This window comes from Ambystoma mexicanum, chromosome 10 (genome assembly GCF_040938575.1).
Source record: "Ambystoma mexicanum isolate Mex_15411 chromosome 10, UKY_AmexF1_1, whole genome shotgun sequence".
Classification (NCBI taxonomy): Eukaryota; Metazoa; Chordata; class Amphibia; order Caudata; family Ambystomatidae; genus Ambystoma; species Ambystoma mexicanum.
This window is the reverse complement of record NC_090932.1, coordinates 1,575,888,217-1,575,902,650: the sequence shown is the minus strand read 5'-3', so window position 1 is coordinate 1,575,902,650 and position 14,434 is coordinate 1,575,888,217. Positions and strand designations below refer to the sequence as shown.

The 14,434-nt window shown below is 45.8% G+C and overlaps 1 protein-coding gene across 4 annotated transcripts in view; it reads left to right on the top strand.

Moving 5' to 3' along the window:
- Window positions 1–14,434, top strand: part of LOC138492611 (solute carrier family 2, facilitated glucose transporter member 11-like) — a 419,436-nt gene that overhangs the window by 210,275 nt on the left and 194,727 nt on the right. For all 4 annotated transcript variants that reach the window (XR_011276228.1, XM_069619902.1, XM_069619903.1 and 1 more), the window contains one exon: window positions 1,217–1,346. Coding sequence is in view for 3 of the 4 variants with exons in the window: in XM_069619902.1 (XP_069476003.1) it covers window positions 1,217–1,346 (130 nt within the window). In the remaining variant the exon portion in view is untranslated. The remainder of the gene's footprint in view (window positions 1–1,216; window positions 1,347–14,434) is intronic.

Here is a 14,434-nt window from a genome sequence, read left to right as displayed (position 1 = left end):
TAGCATTGCTGGCGGTGCCTCATTGTGAAGAAGATATCCCTGATGAAGACCTATGCAATGTGAGATGCAAACATGTGTTGGCAGGAACATGAAAATCACCAGATTGCAATAAACTCTTGAATTGAGAGTAACAGGACATTCTCAGATAATTTGTGAATTTGTTAAGGCTATAGAATATTACATCTAGCAGGGAAGTTGATGGACTATGCTCAGTGGAAAAAACATAAATCCCTTTATGTATGATACAAGGAGAGAGATGGCGGGACCAGAGAGGGTTGCAAGGAGGGAAGTGCCCTTGACCTTTAAAGACTGTTACTTTCACGAACCTTGGAAAGTAAAAAGTGTAAGACTGGGAACTAAAACTAAACAAAACCTACACTGTGCAGGGAGGTATCATGGGCTCTCCCTCTCCCGCAGCAATAACCAAGGCAGCGAGGAGCAATTGTCGCTGTGGTACTGTCCTTGGCTCCTACAACAAAGCAGCGCCAGTAAAGACAACACAGCCGGTGAGTCGGAGAGACTTATACCAAACCAGCTTGTGTTTGAACCAAGGTTGCAAGAAGCAACATTTTATAAAGAAATCCAAAGAGGACAATGTGTGAAACGCATGTGATGATCGATGCGAATATGATGGAAACCAAAGTTGTGAATGAACTTTGGGAGGCCAAGTGAGATAGCGCATAAAGAGTGGTCAAGTTCTCAAAAGTACTCGTAAATATGCACGTTAAACATGCGTGTTTAATTGCATTTTCACTCACTTGATTGTTTTCAGTCTCAGCTGTGTAGGAGCCCTTCTCCCACGTTGGCGGCAGAGGAAGCTCATGTGGTGGGTATGGGCACTGCCCACTAAGAATGTGGGTGGTGGGCTGGTCTTCTCTTTTTGTTTCACACTAGGGTTCCACTTTCATGCACAAACTGAGCCACCTTCCAAAAAGGACCTGAAAATAATCAAATGTTTAGACCCTTGCTGTGCCCGCTACAAGTGAGCTTAGTAGCCAGGCAGAGGGCCTGTGTATGTGCGATGAATTGAGCCCATTCTGGCATGTACACCTACTGCACTTTGTGTGATGAGATTTTTAAGGCAAAGGACTTCTACAAAAAACTAAAATACTACATAATTAAGACTGGCTGAAGATGTCACACATATCATAACACTTGTTGCTCCCTGTGACACAATGATATTTGACTTTGTAATATTTCCTCATTTCTTTTCAAGGTCTTGCAGTGAATCTACACTACCAGTATGTGGGAGAAATTGCACCAAAGAAACTTCGTGGATTCACCAACACCACGCTGGCCCTTTTCACTACATTTGGTGGATTCACAGGACAAGTCCTTGGGCTGAGGTCAGATAACCTAACTTTACTTATCAAACTGTTGGTAATTAATTGAATAATCTTTTTGTAACGCACTTAATACCGGACCGTCTCTAAGCGCTAGAATGGGATTCAAGCCTGTGTTGCTCTGCGTTGTCTTGCTTCCAAGACAAACCACCTTGCCCCTGAGCTATGCTGACGGCCTATGTAGTCAATATGATCTCCAGTGTTGCTCCATGCCAGGTGATAATACCCCATTGCCCAAGTTAATAGGTGGAAGTGATGAGAAGGCCCTTACTGATTGCCTGTTCCCACACAGTTCACCACTGAATGCATTATCGCCATTACGCTCTCTGAAGTTCAAAGCTAAGTAGCGTAACATAACAAACAGCACATACAACTCTATAAAATGACATTTTGAAGGTCTGCAAATAGCGCCTCCCTACCAGCAAAATATATCGATGAGGAAAGGGACCTTAATAGCGGGATTCATTGACGTTCAAAGTTTGTATTAAAAGCTGAGTGATGTAACACAACATAGCAAACCACACATGAAACCCTTTATGAAGCCATCTTAGAGGTCCAAAAGTAGCCTCTCACTATCAGAGTAGCATACCCATGGAAAAAAATACTTAAGAGATGTGATTTGGTGAATTGTGAAATAAACATAAATAATGAGGAGGCGGGATATTTAAAAAGATATCAACTTCCACTAAACGGGTCAGACAAACGGTTTTTGATGCTGAGTCCAATGCACAGCATTTACACATCACCTGCCAGGGGCACGTGAATATCACGCAAATAAACACAATTTAGCTTTGTTTATCACTTACCAAGTTTCTTAAATTCACCCACTCCATGGACGGCATTTGAGTGTCACCAGGGGTCACAGCTACGACCCCTGGGTCGCAGTTTGCAACCCCAATTATTTAAAACAATTATATAAAAAAGAAACTGAAGCTCCTGGTGTAGCGGTGGCCCAGCCAGACAAGGTCTGGGGGGTACCCAGGCCAGTCCTCACCCATCAGGGTGAAGGCTGGTCTGGGGAGGCGCTCAGTTGGGGTTGGCATTGAGGCGGACTGTGACATGTGGCACATGTCACATGCCACGTTCAGCTCCAACCCCTTCTCCCTCCGCTTCCTCCAGCTCTCATACAGGAACCAGGAAGTTCTTGCAGCTTCCTGGTTCCAGTTTGTGAGCAGCACGGAGGATCCGAGGGTGGTCTGGAAGGACGGACCGAAGCTACAAGAAAAAGGTAAGAAGGCTTTGTTTTTTAAATATAATGTGTATTTTGCATGATTGAAGAGCCAGTCATATGTATGTATGTGAATGGTGGATGACCGAGAAGAAATGTGATGTGATGTGTGTTTTTGAATGTTCAGGGTGTGTGCCTGGGTAGAGAATGCAATGAGTGGATGTAAGTGGAAGGTGTGAGTGAGTGAGTTGTGAGTGAATGAGTATGAATGTGATGGTGTGTTTTTAATGTTGTGGGTGGTGTTGTGGGTGGGTGTGTGTCTGTGCAGAAAATGCAATGAGTGGATGGGAGAGAATGTGTGAGTGAGTGAGTTGTGAGTGAATGAGTATGAATGTGGTGGTGTGTGTTTGAATGTTCTGGGCGGGTGGCCGTGTGCCTGTGTAGAGAATGCAATGAGCGGATGTAAGTGAAGGTGTGAGTGAGTGAGTGGTGGTTGAATGAGTATGAATGTGATGGTGTGATTTTGAATTTATTTTCTGGGCGCGGGGGTGCCTGGGTAGAGAATGCAATGAGTGGATGTAAGAGAAGGTATGAGTGGGTGACTGGTGGGTGAATGAGTATGAATGTGCTAGTGTGTGTTTGAATGTTGCGGGTGGTTGGGAGTGTGCCTGTGTGGTGAATGCAGTGTGAATGAATGTGAGAGGGGATGTATTGGTGAGTTACCGGTTGATGAAAGGGGATGCATGTTTATATGTGGGTGTAAGGCCTTGGGAGACTGGGGATCACTAGATCATTTTTGTCATATCCTTAATTGACATTGCATGCTTTACTGATATTTTTGTGCAAAGCCAAGTTCATATGTGTCATTACCTGGCTAGACTGGCATTTTGGTGCAGTCAGTCTAGCCATTGCTTACTGTGGCATGACATTTATTATACGGCATCTTTTAAAAAGCAAGAATAAGTAGTGTTACCTCACTAGACGGATCTTTTGGTGTAGCAGCCTGTATATTTTTCACTGTAGCATGACTTTTTATTAACTGAGTATCTATGATAAATCGAGCATGATAAGTGTTTTTATGGGTCTAGGCTGGCTTTGATTGGAACCAGTTCCAACAGGTTTTCATATTGTGACACGTTACTTTTATTGGCCAAACCAACGGGAGTATGTTCTTACATAGGAATACTGGCATATATTGGCAGAGCCAGTTTTGTGCCCAGTGCCAGTAATGATACTATAAAAACAAATCTTAAATCGAACATGAGTATGGTCTTATATGGGAATTCTAGCGTATGTTGGTGGAGCCAGCATGGACATGTATGAGCACAGCCAGCATGAAAATGTTTTTTATACCGGCATGATAATGCATTGGAAAATGCCCTGTGCACTGTTGGTGACTTGCATCTATTGTACTTTTTTCATGATTTACCCTATACTCTACAAAGCAGATTGTTGGCCTTTTGCCCAAATTGTTGGCCTTTTACCCATATTTTCACAGAAAGTGTGCTGTGCAATACACCATTTTAACCCATTATACAAAAATCTCAGGGGAGGGGGAAGAATCCACCTGAACACCCACACCCATCAATGTTAGTTCTGGCTCCCTTGTGGCAAATATTTACACCCACCACTGGTGGCTAGTATATTTGTGGACCAAGCACCACCCCCTTCTTTCTACGCTAGGTGAAACATTTAAGCTTTGATTAAAAAACATATTTACTTCTTTCACTTGGAATAGTGCATGCGTCTGCAGCAGCATAATCATCATGGACATTGTGCACATGTGATGGTTTGAGCCTGCCCGGGGTGTGGCGCGCACTGTGCTTTGTTAAGAAGCTTGGGGAGGCCCCTACAGCATGGCTCACAGGGGGGACCCCAGCGTTTATGCTATGCCATTGTCTGACAAAGGGGTAGTGTGCAGTGTGCGCCTTGAAGTCTGCCAGTGTGTCCCCAGGTGAGAAGCAACATGTGGGTGTTTTCAATTTGAAATACCTGTGGTGCAACGGATTTATGCGTGCAGCAATGATATCACATTAAATGGTGGGGATTTATTCAGTCCTCTGGCCCCCAGTATCACGTTCAGATAATAAAAACTATGAGGGGTCTTGGGTATATTGAAAGAACCTTTCCCAGGTATTATACTGCAGCAAAGATAACATTATCAGGTGCACTCCCATGTGTGCATGCAGACCAGTCTAATAGATTTCTTCTATCGTAGATGCATGCATCTATGGGATGACTCATAGATGCATTTATAACCAGGGAATTTTGTTGATTCTAAATCCTGGTCAATGATTTAATTTTCAGGCCTTGCTCATGCAGCATCTTGTTCCTGGGTATAAAGCAATGCACGCCTCCCAAGGTCAGTGCTTTTGTGGCTTGCTTAACACAGCAACGCCATAGATAATGAGTACTTCTGTGTCCATTGATCTATAGATGTATCATACACTAGATGTAGCCTGTATTAGAGATTTCAGTTACCCTGTTACAAGGTCTGCATTATGTATATTTTACATTTAGACCCCACGTCGAATCAGGAAAATGACATTCCCCAAATGTGTGATCATGGACAAATCTTGCCTCCCTCTGTGCCTCGGTTCTTATATCTGGCTGAAATGAGAGAACCTGGAAACACGGTTGCTAGACCCGTCTGAAAAATATGAAGCTCATTTACCATCACTTCCCATGATGTCACTTGGGGCAGGGTCAAATGACACCACTTCCTGTGATTTCATCAACGGTCAAGGGTTGTGTGGTGTCACTTCTGCTACCCCAGGCCTTTTGGTGAAATGACGTCCCTGACCCACTCATTCTTTTTTACTATTGCACAGTGTTGTAAGTGCTAATACCTGTTATTTTGGAGGGAAAGCATTGACATCCTTGGCATGTATCAGGGTGTGGGCTTCAATGAGTATCATGCCAGCTCTTCTGTTTACGTAACACTCAAATGTGCCTTTTGTATATTGCATAACCTATTGTATAATGTTAGTTTATTCCATGCCCTATTTGCATGATGGGCTGCATTGCAAGTCTTTAACCTTGGATGCCTGCAGCATACTTGCTTACTTCAGACATTCTGCCTGTAGTAATGGAGTTGAGTTTGCACGCTGGTTAAATTATGCAATTCATCAGCTCCACATTTCCCTCAGTTCACATTGGTGAATTCACTCTCATGGAGAGGGCATGCACGTACTGCTCCCGCATTGTGAGTTTTACTTCCTTTTTCCTTGTTTGCTTTCTCCCATTGTCATTCTCTGCATTCACCTTTTTACACAGCCTATCCTTGGCTCTCTCACTTCTGATTGTTGGCTTGCCACTTCCACATTACACACCTGGGATTTGCAAGGGGTAACTATTAAAATTCCATCAGACAATTCTAGCCTCTGCACTTCAAGGGTTTCCCCCGAGCGCATCTCGGTCCATCGCAGACCCAATTCTTCCAGGGTATCTGAAAACACCATCACTGGAAAATGCTTGTCATCATTTTTCTTTTGTTCAATCTTTCTAGAACAGTCTTGCATCTGATCCATTGCCTGCCATTATGCACTCACCACTACTGACATGATCCTACTGGCCGCCCGTTAATGAAGTCGTGCTCCTCCCTCACGCTCACTCTGGGCCGCGGGTTCCTCCTCCTTCTCTTCCCAGCACCCATAATCTCCACAGGGTTGCCACAGGATCCCTGCTCCATCTACCTGTGCCAACAGTTCTTTCTTTTGTCTCCTGGTGCGGCGTTCCCTGCATGCTTGGAGATTGCTATGGCGGCTCTTGACACCAGAGCGTGCCACTCATATCACGTGATCTAACCAGGAAATGCAGAATAGAAGCTTGGCCGTAATGCAGGATGTTGCTTCTCAATGTTTCCTGTGAGTGGCGTGTAACTTTGTTATCCTGTTCATCTTGCTCCTTTTGCTCCTGGGATTTTGACCCCTTGGCTGTGACTGATTGCTTTACCAACTACCCTCCTGTCAGTATCCAAGGTGCATCCCTTTCCTTTGTGAAACTATCTGTCCTCTGTGTTCCTTTACAGTGTGGGTTGTAATTGTAGTGTGCTAGAACTGTCTGTTTTATTAATAACAAAGTAGATATTGTTATACAACCTTGACAGGACAGTCCCTTTTATCATTGGGTAACAATTGTATTTTCGCTGTGTTGCAACTAACCAATGATCCATGACCTTGCGGAGATAAGCCTGCCGTCTGCCCATGTTACTAAAATTGGACAGGGAGGTTTATAATTGACTTGTGTTACAATCTGTTCACATCCATTCTGTTGTACTCGGAAGTTTGGGGTTGATTGATGCCTTAGAAACCAATATTCATTCCTGGACCACTGGTGCCCTGGAAGTTGATTCGTCACATTGGTGGCAAGCGGTCAGATCAGTTGGAGCCTTGTGCACAGCTTAGTCACCCAACAATAAAATTACTGTTGCAGGCACTGCTAGGTAATAGTAATATATATGGAGCTTGACATGGAGGCTATAAAAGGCATAACCAAGGATGTCCTGCACGTTTTATGTCAAGAGAGGGGACTTCCTCACAGCACTAAGGTTAATAAACCTGAGTTGCTGACCAGCCTCCAAGCTTGGGTAGAAGCGAGGACAGTTGGGAAGAAGACACAGGGGACGGGCTAGGCCCCGTGTACCCAAACGGACAAGAACTTCCAGAGGGGGTAAATGACGAGGACGACTGCATGAGCAGTCTCTCTCGCCAATCATCCCGCCAGGGCGACAAGTGCTGTTTCTCTACACTTGAGAGTGTCAGTGAGGACAGGAGCTAGTGCGGCATCCTGCAGGTCCCAAGCCTCAGCACAGTCTCTAAGTGGCCCAGTAATTGTTTCCGGCTGTAAATGAGGTAGCGGCTAGGAAGCTCCTGCTCGAGGAGAGGAGTCTAGCGATAGAGGACCAGAAACTACTCCTAGGAGACCTGAACCTTGGTTTTAATGACACAAAATACAAACACAATAAAAATCTTGCTAAAGCCCTTCTAGACCTACAATTCATCCAGAGAGTTGACTCTGCTACTTACACCAAAGGCTGCATACTAGACTGGCTAGTCGACCACAACTGTAGGGTAGACATCAGCTCAAACACGCCGCAACCATAGACCGACCACCACCTCATCCATTTCTACATCCTAACAAAGACAGCTATTAGTCAAAACCCTCCTATGCCAGCTGCTCTAGCTAGATCAAAAAAGCTACTCTCCAAAAAAGGATGTGTCCACTCCTAGAAGTCTCAGCACTAGCATCACCCACCTTCAACAACCCCGAAGAACTAGTCGTACTTTACGACACCACTATTAAAGAGATCATCAACACTATTGCCCCATCAGAGACAAAAAAAGTGAAAAAACTCTTCCACGCAAACTCATGGTTCAACCAAGATCTACGTGACCTAAAAACTCTCAAAAGGCAAGCACTCAAAAAATGGCAATCACACCCCTTGCCCCTCTACGCGACTCATACCTAACTATTGTCAAACAATACAAAAACACCATAGCCAAAGCCAAATCTGATGCATACAACACTAGAATCGACAATGCCCAATCACCCTCAAAAGAATTATTCGCTATCTTCAACGAACTGGTCATACCGCCCACATCCAAACATCAAACAATCAAAGACGAGAATTGGTGTAATGACATCCAGAAGGCTATGCTTGACAAAATAGACTTACTCCAAAAGAAAATCAAAGCCAACCTTGACAATCTACCCAAGTCTCCGCACAAAACGCGGACTGCCCCTAGCCCTAAGCACCCTCCCCAAAGCAAACATAACAACAATCCTCCACCGCCTTTCACCTTTAGAAAGGTAACCGCCCCTGAGGTCCTACGCATCATGAAACAAATAAAACCCTCACTCTGCAAGTGAGACATCTGTCCAGCAAACATAATCAAAGACTGCCCTGAACCCCTAGCCCACTTCATTGCTACCTTTATTAATGCCTCATTCGCCACTGGCTCAGTACCCTCCTCCCTCAAGGAAGATTGGGTTCGCCCACTACTAAAAAAACCTACGCTAGACCCAGACTCACCTAACAACTACAGACCCATTACAACAGTGCCATTCCTGCTGAAAATACTCGATAAGGCCGCCTATCTACAGATACAAGCCTACCTTGAATCTCACAACATCCTAGGCAAGAGACAGTCTGGTTTCCGCCCACGCCATGGCACAGAGTCAGCACTACTCGACCTAAAGAACCAACTCCTAAAAAATATGGATAAAGGCAAATGCGCCATCCTCCTACTCCTTGACCTGTCGGCTGCGTTCGACCTAGTCGACCACAAAACACTAAGGACACATCTCACCAACACAGCCCACTTCTCGGATAAAGCCACAGCTTGGATCTCATCCTTCCTGGAGGGCAGAGCTATGAGGGTCTACTCAGTCCAAGCGTCAGCCACCCCCTCCCCTATCAATTGTGGAGTGCCACAAGGGTCCTGCAACTCCCCTACTCTATACAACCTATTCACACTCCCACTATTCAATGACTTAGAAGAATTCGGCATAACGTTCACCAACTATGCCGACGACAGGCAAATCCTTCTCCCACTAACTGGTGACGACAAGCAAGACCTAAAAACCCTACAAAACACTTATGCTATCATCCAGGCATGGATGGCTGCCAATGGCCTCTGTCTCAATGGAGACAAGACGGAGATCCTACTAGTGGGCCCTAAAGAAACCCTCAACAAAGTTAGACAGCAAATACAGTACTTTCCTAATCGAGAACTCAGTAATCTCCATCTCCCCTGCTGTAAAAACACTGGGGGTATACCTAGATTCTACCCTGGACAGACATGTCAGTTACATCTCCTCCTCAGCAGCTCTTACAACCAAAATAATCAATGCAGTAAAGCCTCACCTGTCCACCACAAACCACCTCAACATCACCAGAGCCACCATAGGCGCAAAACTGGACTACTGCAACGTCCTCCTACTAGGTACCTCCGCCAAAAACATGAATAGACTACAGATTGCACAAAACAATGCTTTGAGAGCAGCCCTCAATATTCCAAAGCGGGAACACATCTCCCTAGCAAGGCAAAATGCCCACTGGCTCCCAGTTAAAGAGCGCATCCAGTTTAAGACTCTCACCATTACACATAGATGTATATCCCAATCTGCCCCTAGCTATCTCAATGAACGGATATAACCAGTCCAATCACCCAGTCCCAAAAGGGACCTATATGCCAACCAACTCGCAATCCCCAACTTCACCAGAGTCAAAGCTGGCGGCTCGAGTTTCGAAGACCTAGCGCCAAAAGCCTGGAACTCCTTAACGCCCAAACTAAGAGCTGAAACATCCCTCATAGCCTTCAGAAAAGCTCTGAAAACCACCCTATTTAAGTGAATCCCACTTATAATTATATTGCATGCAACAATGTCTGTAAATTACAACTGTACCATGATCAAGGTTCCCATGTAACCTTGGAACCATAGCCATGCCTGTAACCAAGTCACCATGTTCAAGTAAACTTACTTGCAACAGCGCCACGATGCCCGAAAGCAGCTGCTGCACTTTAAAAATGCAAATAAATAAAAATAAAATAAACAGCAGGACAAGGTCACCATAGATTTGTGCAAGCTGGCTATACCTCCCCTGCCATGTGCAGCTGATACCTGACAGCTGTGGGTACATCAAAAGCCTCTGGCCGTGGTCAGCCTGATTGACATTTCAAGGACCCATGATTAGCATCTCCATTGTTACACCTTGCTGTTGGCGGCGAATACTGAAGAATGTTAATTAGAAGACCTCAGGGAAGGCCTGGATGCAGGAAGTGACAATGGAGACAAAGTGGTGCATGGAGTGCATGTGTGCAGAGGTAATCAGGAGAGTATGCGAGAACAGTTGGAACATTATGAGTGCCACTGGACATATTTTTTATGGGGAGGGGGCATAGTTGCATTCTAACAGCAGAGTTGTTGTGCAAAGCTGTCTTATTGTAGTGGGTGGGTGCTGAGAGGTGGTCAGCCAGAACACATTTTATTGTGGGGGGATAGCTGCATTCTAAGGACAGATGTGTTGTGCACTGTGTCTTAGAGTGGTGCATGTAGTGCATGCATGCTGTGGTAGACAGGAGAGTATGCAAGAGCAGTAGGAGCATTATGAGTGCCTCTGGACCGAATTTTTATGGTGGGGATAGTTGCAATCTAACAGCAGAGGTTTTGTACAAAATTGTCTTATAGTAGTGCATGTAGTGGGTGGGCGCTGAGAGGTGGCCATCCAAACCGCATTTTACTGTTGGGGATAGCTGCATTCTAATGACAGATGTGTTGTGCACTGTGTTTTATAGTGGTGCATGAAGTGCATGCATGCTGAGGTAGTCTGGAGAGTATGCGAGAGCTGTAGGAACATTATGTGTGCAGCTAGACCTACATTTTATAGTGGCAGATAGCTGCATCCTAGCTAGCAAAACTGTCTTATTGTAGTGCATGTAGTGGGTGGGTGCTAAGAGGTGATCTGGAGAGTGTGCTTGATCAGGAGATACATATCTGAGCAGCTAGACCGCATTGTATCATGGGGTATAGCTGCATTCTAATGGCAGAGGTGTTTTGCAGTGTGTCTTCTACTGGTAGAGTTATTGTGTGGAGTAGTGCATGCAGTGGATGAATGCTGAAAGGTGGTCTGGAGCAGGAACATGTGGTTCCATGTGTTAATATCCCTGCAAAAATATGACGATACAAAAATATGGCCATATTTTTGCGGCGATATTGACCCATGGACCCTGTGGGGGACACACCTGCAACCCCCGCATTATTTTTAAATGTGCGGGGGACACCCCTTCATCCCCCGCTTCCACAAATTATCCCCCCCAAAAATATCGCCTATGGCGAGACAAACGACCATATGTACGGCAATATTTTTGGTGGGGATAATATGTTGGGATACCGAAAATACATGAGCAACTAGACCGAATTGTTATGGTAGGGGATAGCTGCATTCTAATGGTAGAGGTGTTTTGCAGTGAACTCAGATATGGCTGTATGCTAGGGAGAAAGCGCGAGCAGCAGAAAGCGTAATGTGTGCAACTAGACCGCATTTCTATCATGGGGGATAGCTGCATCCTGATGGTGGAGGTGCTGTGCAATATATAGTAGTGTAGTGCATGTAGTGGAAGGGTGTTGAGATGAGGTCTGGAGAGAATGTGAGAGCAGGAGAGACATCATGTGGGTAGTTAAGCCAATTTATTTATCATGGGGGATGGTTGCATTCTAAAGGCAGAGGTGTTGAGCAGTGTGCGTTAGAGTAGTGTATTGTAAGGGTGCGTAACCGTGCCTTCGGCTAGAATCCATAAGCATGTAAGTGTGATACCTAACTGGGTGTCCTGGCTGGTTCTTGCTTACGTGGGTGCAGCTGGATTTAGGGGCAGCGAGATCAGGGCGCGGCCCAAATCTGGCCATAGGCTATACCGATTCCCTTGGTATAGTGGAGTATTGCTTACCCTCAGATAGATCATTTATAACATGTTGAACATTTTCAATACCCGGGTCTCTGGCAGCTACATTAGTTGCAACAAGAACATGGCACTTTCCAAAACGAAAATCAGAGATGCAGCCAGATGCCATCTAGTGGCTACCCTATAAATCCGACCAGTGCCACACGCTGGCTCTCCTCAGATACATCCAAGGTGCATCACATTGGCTAGCCTCGAAATTCATCTTAATCCAGTACACCGGATACTCTCAGATTCATCTGAGTGCATTAAGGCAAAACATTGGCTACCCTCACCTTTCAACCCAATGCAATACACAGCGCCACACGCAGAATTCATCCAGGTGCAGTCCACCTGCCACTGTCAAATTCACATGGGTGTAGCGCATTCACTGCCCCCACAGCTTGTCCAAATGCAATACATTAGCTACCCTCACACTTAAGCCAAATGTAGCACCAAGAATCACTTCTCTTTGGTGATGTGTTCCTTCCACAGTCCTACTGAGATTCGGTAGCAAATTCAAGGGTGATTACAGGGTTGTTTAGGGTGCTGAGGGAATAGCCATGTCTTAAGGCCCTGCAGAAGGTCAGATGGCCCTCTATTCCGCGGATGTTAAGCGGCAGAGAATTGCAGATTTTGCATGCTTGGGCGGAGAAAGAGGTGCTGCCAATTCCATTTGATTTGAGGGTGGGGTCACCAGAAGGAGAGCAGTGCATGATTGCAGGTTCCTACTAGGTTAGTAGTGGGTGATTTTCTGTTGCAGGTATTTTGGTCCTGTTTTATGTAGGGCTCGGTGAGTGATGCACATGATTTTGATGATCACCTGCCCTCCAATTGGGAGCCAGTGGAGGGTACGGAGTGCAGGGGTGATGTGCTCACTTCTGTGGGGGGCGAGGAGGAGCCTAGCTGCGGGTTCTGGACTCTTTTGAGCTTTCTGAGTTTGTAGTGTGGGGCGCCCAGGTAGAGAGAGTTGGCATAATAAAGTCAGGAGAGAACCATGGACATGATTGCAGTCACTCTGTGGGGGTAAGGGAAAAATGTGTCTGAGTATGCAGGATTTTGACACAGTTTGATGTCTTGTGATAGTTAGGATCAGTGCATATTGTCCAGGGTTTTGACTGTGGTGGATGCAGCAGGGGCGTACCTTGAGAGGAAGGCCAGGGGTGGGTTGTGGGAAGAGGGCTGTCTTCTGCAGATCATTATATTTTCTGGGATTAAACAGCAGGTGGTTGACCATTATCCAGCGATCAATGTCTGTGAGGCAGGATGCGAGATCTGGGTGAAGAGTGCGGACTGATTTAGGGCTTCTGAAATTATTTGTGTGTTGCCAGCTAATTGCACCTGGTGAGATTGTGTGCACGGATGAGTGAGGGGAGAGGTCTCATGTAGAGGCTGAAGAGAAGAGGGGATATGCATGTGCCTTGGAGGACTCCATTACTGACTGGTCAGGCCGATTGAGTGAAAGGAGGGCAGAAGGTGATTTGGTGTCTATTCGCAAGGAATGAGGCGATCCACTTTAGTGGTATGTCCCTAATACCAAGGGAGTGGAGCCTGTCAATGAGGATGCTGTGGGTAATGGTGTCGAAAGCCACTGAGAGGTCAAGCACTCTGAGAGCGCACAGCCCTCTGTGTTTGCAGTGTTTTTCAGGTCATCCCAAAAGGAGATTAGAATGATTAAGTTCCATGAACAGGTCTGAAACCAGACTGGGCGGTGTTGAGGATGTGATTGGTTTGTGTGAAATTACTGAGTTAGGAGTAGGCAGTGTGGCCTGTGAGTTTGGCTCGGAAGCAGGTGTTAGATATCGATCTGTTGTTTGCTGGTTGGAGGGGGTCAAGAAATGGCTTTTTCAGGAGCGGTTTGATGTGGGATGTTTTGAAAGCTTTAAGGAAAATGCCTGAGGTGAGGGAGGAGTTAAGGATGGATCCAGCGATGCTGCCTGCACAGGTGGATGTGAAAATCTCTTTAAGGAGGGGCATAGGTCACTCGAGGATCAGGATGGACCGCTATCAGTCAGCACTTTGAGTAATTCAGGTCTAGAGATGGGAGAGAAAGAGGAGAAGATAGGAGGCGGGATGGCTGGTTGGCGGGTTTGTTTTGGGGGGCGAGTTGATGGGGTGGGAGTGCTGCTAGGTTTGTGTTGATGGGGTGTGTTTTTTCTAGCGCTGTGTTATTAAAATGGTCAGAGAGGGCGTTGCAGAGAGATTGGCAGACGTGTGTGGGGGAGATGTGGAGGGGGCTTGAATTCTGTGATGATCTTGTGAAGCTCTTTGCTATTGTTACATTTCGTGGCCATACAGATTTCAGTTTTATAGATATGATTTTGATGGGCAAAGGCTGTTTTACTTTGGGGGGTTGGTTTGGTCCACCATCTATGTTCAGGCCAGCTGCAGGTTTATTATTACCTTATTCCAGAGTCGGACATGGGACGGTAGTCCGGTGTTAGTCTGTTGTGGGGGGGGGTTTTAGTGACAGGAGAGAGAAG